Raw genomic sequence first — 8,608 nt, forward strand, 5'->3', positions numbered from 1 at the left:
ACATCTGCTGTGTGGTGGTGGTGAGTTTACATCTGCTGGTGGTGGTGCTGGTGATGTTTACATCTGCTGGTGGTGGTGCTGGTGATGTTTACATCTGCTGTGTGGTGGTGGTGATGTTTACGTCTGCTGGTGGTGGTGGGGTGATGTTTACGTCTGCTGCTGGTGTGGTGATGTTTACGTCTGCTGGTGGTGCTGGTGATGTTTACGTCTTGCTGGTGGGGTGAGTTTACGTCTGCTGCTGGTTGTGGAGGTGATGTTTACGTCTGCTGCTGGTTGTGGAGGTGATGTTTACGTCTGCTGCTGGGATGGTGGAGGTGATGTTTACGTCTGCTGCTGGTTGTGGAGGTGATGTTTACGTCTGCTGCTGGTTGTGGAGGTGATGTTTACGTCTGCTGCTGGTGATGTGGAGGTGATGTTTACGTCTGCTGCTGGTGATGGTGGAGGTGATGTTACGTCTGCTGCTGGTTGTGAGGTGATGTTTACGTCTGCTGCTGGTGTGAGTGATGTTTACGTCTGCTGCTGGTTGTGGATGTGTTTAGTCTGCTGGTGATGGTGGAGGTGATGTTTACGTCTGCTGGTGATGGGAGGTGATGTTTACGTCTGCTGCTGCGGCTGTGATGGTGATGTTAACATCTGCTGGTGGTGCTGATTTTACGTCTGCTGCTGGTGGTGCTGATGTTTTATGTCTACTGTGATGGTGAGGTGATTTTTGTGTCTGCTGGCGATGGCGGCAGTGATGTGTATGTCTGCTGGAATGTAAATGGTGGTTCTGTTGGTCAACTGGGGTCTCTTCTGCTGTTAAAACCTAGAACATGATTGAAGTTCTTGCTTTGTCCCTTCGTGTGGAGAATTATATGTCCCTGGAGCACAATGTCCTTTAGACCCACAGATCTGGTCCATCGTCTTAGTCAGTCATTAACTTCCCCTCTGTTATTATACGATTCAGGGGAAGTCCGCTGACTGAGCAGCAGAAGAGTGAAAGTGACATCAGTGTTTCCTATTTTATCTCTGAGTTACATCAGGTCTGTGTGACACTGCTGGTGGTTCTAGTGGCTCAGTTGTCTCTTGTTGTTGAGATGGATCCAGAGGCTGCACGTGTTTTGATTGCACAGATCGGGATTATGGATTAACGTGAAGCTCAGAAGAGGAACCATCAGAATTTAATAAGCTTCAAAACCTCCAAGGATCAGCTGATTTTGTCTCTATCTGCTGATCTCAAATCAGCTGGGTTCCTACTACTGTTTTGTTCTCAGCTCACTGGACCTGTAATCAGTGCCCTGAACTTTGGCTGGACTTTTATATGATTGGTTATCACGATAAATTCAGCTCAATCTTGATCAGTTTTGGGCATTTTTCACAATCACCATAAACATGCCAATTTGAGTGTTTTCACATTTAAGGGTGGTAGTAGCCTAGCGGGTAACACACTCGCCTATGAACCAGAAGACCCAGGTTCGAATCCCACTTACTACCATCGTGTCCCTGAGCAAGACACTTAACCCTAAATTGCTCCAGGGGGGGACTGTCCCTATAACTACTGACTGTAAGTCGCTCTGGATAAGGGCGTCTGGTAAATGCCGTAAATGTAAAATTCAGACACGGATCTCCTTCCTGGTGGCAGCGTGCATATTTACAAGTATTTGCACAGACAGCCAGAATTCACCCCACCATGACCCCACCATGACCCCACCATGACCCAGCGCCACACAGAACTGTGGGCATATTTGCCGATAATGAAGGTCCAAAAAGGAACTTGTTGCTACAGTGACTGGTTGTAAATGAAGGGTTTCAGTGTCACATGAGCCTGAAATGGGCAGGTGTGTGTGTGTGTGTGTGTGTGTGTGAGAGAGATCTCAGTGTTTACTTTCTCTGTTCCTGTAGGAGGGTTTGATTGGTGTCTCAGATTGAAATGTGAGCTGCTGTCGGCTGTTGTTTCAGCTCAGACTTTTGTTTTTAAAACTCCCTGACCTGGGACACACACACACACACACACACACTCACACACACACATACACACACACACACACACACACACACTGAAGGAACTTAAATCAAACCAAATGTTCCCAACCACCACCAGAGGCTTGGTGTACTGGTGACCAGAGAGAGGTGCATGCTGGGATATGCATGCTGGTGTGGGCGGAGTCAGGCAGCTCAGTGTGGTGTGAGGCTTGTATTTATTCAAGGGGTGGGAGAGAGTCCTGCAATATGAGCAGATACTGACATGTTACCCACAAGAAAGGTCTCGCCGCTCTGTCCATTCCTCAGGACTCTCAGGGCCGTGTAGATTTGTTCTCTATATAATTCTATAAAAGTACAAATAATCACCCCGCCTCCACCAGCATAGTGTTTCCTGATATTACCAGAACACCTTCTATTGGTCTAGTTCTGAAGCGTCTGTTCCCACTGTAGAGTCTACTGTACATCCATCAGGAGCAGCATTATGATCGCCCACATCCTGGAACATCTGGATGTGGTTGTCCTCATTTCTGTCCTTCCCTCACCTGTCTCCCCCTGCAGCAAATGGTGATGAGTCTTTCGCGTGTCGGAGCTGCAGGTGCTCCTGGGATACGCAGGACGCAACAAACATGGCCGCAAGCATGAGCTGCTAACCAAAGCACTGCACCTGCTGAAGGCCGGCTGCAGTCCAGCTGTGCAGATGAAGATCAAGGAGCTCTACCGCCGACGCTTCCCCACCAAGATGCTGTCACCCGCAGACCTCACGCTGGCCGGCGTCCACCCCGGCTCCGCCCCCGGTGCTGCGGCCCTGCCCCTCGGCCTCACGCAGCTCGGCTTCGACGGCCACCACGGTGCCACCTCGCCGCTGCTGCCCGTCTCGCTGCTGGGACCTAAACACGAGCTGGCCCTGCCACACCTTCCCCCCGCCCTCCATCCCGTCCACCCCGACGTCAAACTGCAGCGCCTGCCCTTCTACGACCTGCTGGACGAGCTGATCAGGCCCACCAGCCTGGGTGAGACACCGAGTTACCACAGAAAGTAACTTCAAATCCATCCGGGGCTCCATTTCCTCCTTTGTTAGCAGAGCTCACGTTAGCTAAAAAACGTTAGCGTTAACAACGACGAACGCTGAACAGCGTAGAGCGCCGGACAGCGTAGAGCGCCGGACAGCGTAGAGCGCCGGACAGCGACGAGTGCTGAACAGCGTAGAGCGCCGGACAGTGTAGAGCGCCGGACAGCGACGAGTGCTGAACAGCGTAGAGCGTTAAACAACGACGAGTGCTGAACAGCGTAGAGCGTTAAACAACGACGAGTGCTGAACAGCGTAGAGCGTTAAACAACGACGAGCGCTGAACAGCGTAGAGCGTTAACAACGACGAACGGCGGACAGCGTAGAGCGTTAAACAGCGACGAACACAGAACAGCGTAGATCGTTAAACAACGACGGACACTGAACAGCATAGAACGTTAAACAACATCGAGCGCTGAACAGCGTAGAGCGTTAAACAACGACGAACGCTGAACAGCGTAGAGCGTTAAACAACGACGAACGCTGAACAGCGTAGAGCGTTAAACAACGACGAACGCTGAACAGCGTAGAGCGTTAAACAACGCTGAACAGCGTAGAGCGTTAAACAACGCTGAACAGCGTAGAGCGTTAAACAGCAACGAGAGCTGAACAGCGTAGAGCGTTAAACAGCGACGAGAGCTGAACAGCGTAGAGCGTTAAACAACGACGAGTGCTGAACAGCGTAGAGCATTAAACAGCGACGAGCGCTGAACAGCATAGAGCGTTAAACAACGACGAATGCTGAACAGCGTAGAGCGTTAAACAACGACGAGCGCTGAACAGCGTAGAGCGTTAAACAACGACGAACACTGAACAGCGTCTTTTTGTTAGATAGAGCGTTAACAACGACGAGTGCTGAACCGCGTATAGAGCGTTAAACAACGACGAACGCTGAACAGCGTAGTTTAGAGCGTTAAACAACGACGAACGCTGAACAGCGTTTAGTAGCGTTAAAACAACGACGAACACTGAACAGCGTAGAGCGTTAAACAACGACGAGTGCTGAACAGCGTTAGAGCGTTAAACAACGAAGAACGCTGAACAGCGTTAGAGCGTTAAACAACGACGAACGCTGAACAGCGTTTTAGAGCGTTAAACAACGACGAACGCTGAACAGCGTTAGAGCGTTTTAAACAACGACGAGTGCTGACAGCGTTAGAGCGTTAAACAACAACAAACGCTGAACAGCGTAGATAGCGTTATACAACGACGAAACGCTGAACAGCGTTAGAGCGTGAAACAGCGACGAACGCTGAACAGCGTAGAGCGTTAAACAGCGACGAACAGCGTAGAGCGTTAAACAGCGACGAGTGCTGAACAGCGTAGAGCGCTAAACAGCGAGAGGCGCTGAACAGCGTAGAGCGTTAAACAGCGTAGAGCGCTAAACAGCGTAGAGCGCTAAACAGCGTAGGGCGTTAAACAGCGTAGAGCGCTAAACAACGACGAACGCTGAACAGCGTAGAGCGTTATACAACGACGAACGCTGAACAGTGTAGAGCGTTAAACAGCGACGAACAGCGTAGAGCGTTAAACAGCGACGAACAGTGTAGAGCGTTAAACAGCGACGAGCGCTGAACAGTGTAGAGCGTTAAACAACGACGAACGCTGAACAGCGTAGAGCGTTAAAACAGCGTAGAGCATTAAACAACGCCGAACAGCGTAGAGCGTTAAACAACGACGAACGCCGAACAGCGTAGTAGGCGTTAAACAACGACGAACGCCGAACAGCGTAGGCGTTTAAACAACGACGAACGCTGAAACAGCGTTAGAGCGTTAAACAACGACGAACGCTGAACAGCGTAGAGCGTTAAACAACGACGAACGCTGAACAGCGTAGAGCGTTAAACAACGGCGAACGCTGAACAGCGTAGAGCGGTAAACAGCGACGAGCGCTGAAAGCGTGTAGAGCAGTTTAAACAGCGACGAAACGCTGAAAGCGTATAGAGCGTTAAACAGCGACGAACGCTGAACAGCGTTTAGAGCGTTAAACAGCGACGAACGCTGAACAGCGTAGAGCGTTAAAACAACGACGAACGCTGAACAGCGTTTAGAGCGTTAATACAACGACGAACGCTGAACAGCGTAGAGCGTGTAAACAACGACGAACGCCGAACAGCGTTAGAGCGTTAAACAACGACGAACGCCGAACAGCGTTAGAGCGTTAAACAGCGACGAAACGGCGAACAGACGTAGAGCGTTAAACAGCGACGAGCGCCGAACAGCGTAGAGCGTTAAACAACGACGAACGCTGAACAGCGTAGAGCGTTAAACAGCGACGAACGCTGAACAGCGTAGAGCGTTAAACAGCGACGAACAGCGTAGAGCGTTAAACAGCGACGAGTGCTGAACAGCGTAGAGCGCTAAACAGCGAGAGGCGCTGAACAGCGTAGAGCGCTAAACAGCGTAGAGCGCTAAACAGCGTAGGCCGTTAAACAGCGTAGAGCGCTAAACAACGACGAACGCTGAACAGCGTAGAGCGTTATACAACGACGAACGCTGAACAGTGTAGAGCGTTAAACAGCGACGAACAGCGTAGAGTGTTAAACAGCGACGAACAGTGTAGAGCGTTAAACAGCGACGAGCGCTGAACAGTGTAGAGCGTTAAACAGCGACGAGCGCTGAACAGCGTAGAGCGTTAAACAACGACGAACGCTGAACAGCGTAGAGCGTTAAACAGCGTAGAGCATTAAACAACGCCGAACAGCGTAGAGCGTTAAACAACGACGAACGCCGAACAGCGTAGAGCGTTAAACAACGACGAACGCTGAACAGCGTAGAGCGTTAAACAACGACGAACGCTGAACAGCGTAGAGCGTTAAACAACGGCGAACGCTGAACAGCGTAGAGCGGTAAACAGCGACGAGCGCTGAAAGGCGTAGAGCGTTAAACAGCGACGAACGCTGAACAGCGTAGAGCGTTAAACAGCGACGAACGCTGAACAGCGTAGAGCGTTAAACAGCGACGAACGCTGAACAGCGTAGAGCGTTAACAACGACGAACGCTGAACAGCGTAGAGCGTTAAACAACGACGAACGCTGAACAGCGTAGAGCGTTAAACAACGACGAACGCCGAACAGCGTAGAGCGTTAAACAACGCCGAACGCCGAACAGCGTAGAGCGTTAAACAGCGACGAACGGCGAACAGCGTAGAGCGTTAAACAGCGACGAGCGCCGAACAGCGTAGAGCGTTAAACAACGACGAACGCTGAACAGCGTAGAGCGTTAAACAGCGACGAACGCTGAACAGCGTAGAGCGTTAAACAGCGACGAACAGCGTAGAGCGTTAAACAGCGACGAGTGCTGAACAGCGTAGAGCGCTAAACAGCGAGAGGCGCTGAACAGCGTAGAGCGCTAAACAGCGTAGAGCGCTAAACAGCGTAGGCCGTTAAACAGCGTAGAGCGCTAAACAACGACGAACGCTGAACAGCGTAGAGCGTTATACAACGACGAACGCTGAACAGTGTAGAGCGTTAAACAGCGACGAACAGCGTAGAGTGTTAAACAGCGACGAACAGCGTAGAGCGTTAAACAACGACGAACGCCGAACAGCGTAGAGCGTTAAACAACGCCGAACAGCGTAGAGCGTTAAACAGCGACGAACGCCGAACAGCGTAGAGCGTTAAACAGCGACGAGCGCCGAACAGCGTAGAGCGTTAAACAACGACGAACGCTGAACAGCGGAGCCGTTAAACAGCGACGAACGCTGAACAGCGTAGAGCGTTAAACAGCGACGAACAGCGTAGAGCGTTAAACAGCGACGAGTGCTGAACAGCGTAGAGCGCTAAACAGCGAGAGGCGCTGAACAGCGTAGAGCGCTAAACAGCGTAGGCCGTTAAACAGCGTAGAGCGCTAAACAACGATGAACGCTGAACAGCGTAGAGCGTTATACAACGACGAACGCTGAACAGTGTAGAGCGTTAAACAGCGACGAACAGCGTAGAGTGTTAAACAGCGACGAACAGTGTAGAGCGTTAAACAGCGACGAGCGCTGAACAGTGTAGAGCGTTAAACAGCGACGAGCGCTGAACAGTGTAGAGCGTTAAACAACGACGAACGCTGAACAGCGTAGAGCGTTAAACAGCGTAGAGCATTAAACAACGCCGAACAGCGTAGAGCGTTAAACAACGACGAACGCCGAACAGCGTAGAGCGTTAAACAACGACGAACGCCGAACAGCGTAGAGCGTTAAACAACGACGAACGCTGAACAGCGTAGAGCGTTAAACAACGACGAACGCTGAACAGCGTAGAGCGTTAAACAACGACGAACGCTGAACAGCGTAGAGCGTTAAACAACGACGAACGCTGAACAGCGTAGAGCGTTAAGCAACGACGAACGCCGAACAGCGTAGAGCGTTCAACAGCGACGAGCGCTGAACAGCGTAGAGCGTTAAACAGCGACGAACGCTGAACAGCGTAGAGCGTTAAACAACGACGAACGCCGAACAGCGTAGAGCGTTAAACAACGACGAGCGCTGAACAGCGTAGAGCGCTAAACAACGACGAATGCTGAACAGCGTAGAGCGTTAAACAACGACGAACGCCGAACAGCGTAGAGCGTTAAACAACGACGAGCGCCGAACAGCGTAGAGCGTTAAACAACGACGAACGCTGAACAGCGTAGAGCGTTAAACAACGACGAACGCTGAACAGCGTAGAGCGTTAAACAACGACGAACGCTGAACATCGTAGAGCGTTAAACAACGACGAGTGCTGAACAGCGTAGAGCGTTAAACAACGACGAACGCTGAACAGCGTAGAGCGTTAAACAATGCCGAACGCTGAACAGCGTAGAGCGTTAAACAACGACGAACGCTGAACAGCGTAGAGCGTTAAACAACGACGAACGCTGAACAGCGTAGAGCGTTAAACAGCGACGAGCACTGAACAGCGTAGAGCGTTATACAACGACGAACAGCGTAGAGCGTTAAACAGCGAGAGACGCTGAACAGCGTAGAGCATTAAACAGCGTAGAGCGTTAAACAGCGACGAGTGCTGAACAGCGTAGAGCGTTAAACAACGATGAACGCTGAACAGCGTAGAGCGTTAAACAGCGTAGAGCGTTAAACAACGACGAATGCTGAACAGCGTAGAGCGTTATACAACGCTGAACAGCGTAGAGCGTTAAACAGCGACGAACAGCGTAGAGCGTTAAACAGCGACGAGCGCTGAACAGCGTAGAGCGTTAAACAACGACGAACGCTGAACAGTGTAGAGCGTTAAACAGCGACGAACAGCGTAGAGCGTTAAACAGCGACGCGCGCTGAACAGCGTTAGCCACTGATCATATGTGTGTGAGTGTGTGTCTGTGTGTGTGTGTGTAATCATGGATTGAATCTCTCATCTCTCTCTCCCTCCCAGCCTCAGACAGTAATCAGCGTTTCCAGGAGACGTGTTTTGCCTTCGCTTTAACTCCACAGCAAGTTCAGCAGATCAGTGGGTCCATGTAAGTTGGATGGAGATAACACTAACACAGACACTCACAAACTCGTGCACACACACAATAAGATGCTATGTCCCCCGCAGGGACATCTCTGGGACCAAAGTGTGACTTCAACAGTGCAGGTCCAGCTGAGGTAGG

The 8,608-nt window shown here is 51.0% G+C and overlaps 1 protein-coding gene across 1 annotated transcript; it reads left to right on the top strand.

Annotated features, from left to right (window-relative positions):
- The first annotated feature begins 2,543 nt into the window (after positions 1-2,543).
- LOC114779572 (E3 SUMO-protein ligase PIAS1-like) lies at positions 2,544-8,578 on the top strand. Its single transcript, XM_028967477.1, has 3 exons — positions 2,544-2,972; positions 8,389-8,473; positions 8,554-8,578. Exons 1-3 carry the CDS (start codon positions 2,660-2,662, stop codon positions 8,576-8,578), a joined length of 423 nt encoding a protein of 140 aa, XP_028823310.1. The 5' UTR covers positions 2,544-2,659.
- Positions 8,579-8,608: the final 30 nt, after the last annotated feature.

The sequence above is a fragment of the Denticeps clupeoides genome, unplaced genomic scaffold (genome assembly GCF_900700375.1).
Source record: "Denticeps clupeoides unplaced genomic scaffold, fDenClu1.1, whole genome shotgun sequence".
NCBI lineage: Eukaryota > Metazoa > Chordata > Actinopteri > Clupeiformes > Denticipitidae > Denticeps > Denticeps clupeoides.

What these genes read in the sequence shown, in the direction of transcription:
- LOC114779572 (XM_028967477.1), top strand. Translation starts at nt 2,660, where the DNA reads ATGAAGATCAAGGAGCTCTACCGCCGACGCTTCCCCACCAAGATGCTG. An exon ending in GATCAGGCCCACCAGCCTGG is followed by an intron (nt 2,973 to 8,388) that starts GTGAGACACCGA and finishes TCTCCCTCCCAG; the next exon opens with CCTCAGACAGTAATCAGCGT. An exon ending in CAGCAGATCAGTGGGTCCAT is followed by an intron (nt 8,474 to 8,553) that starts GTAAGTTGGATG and finishes TGTCCCCCGCAG; the next exon opens with GGACATCTCTGGGACCAAAG.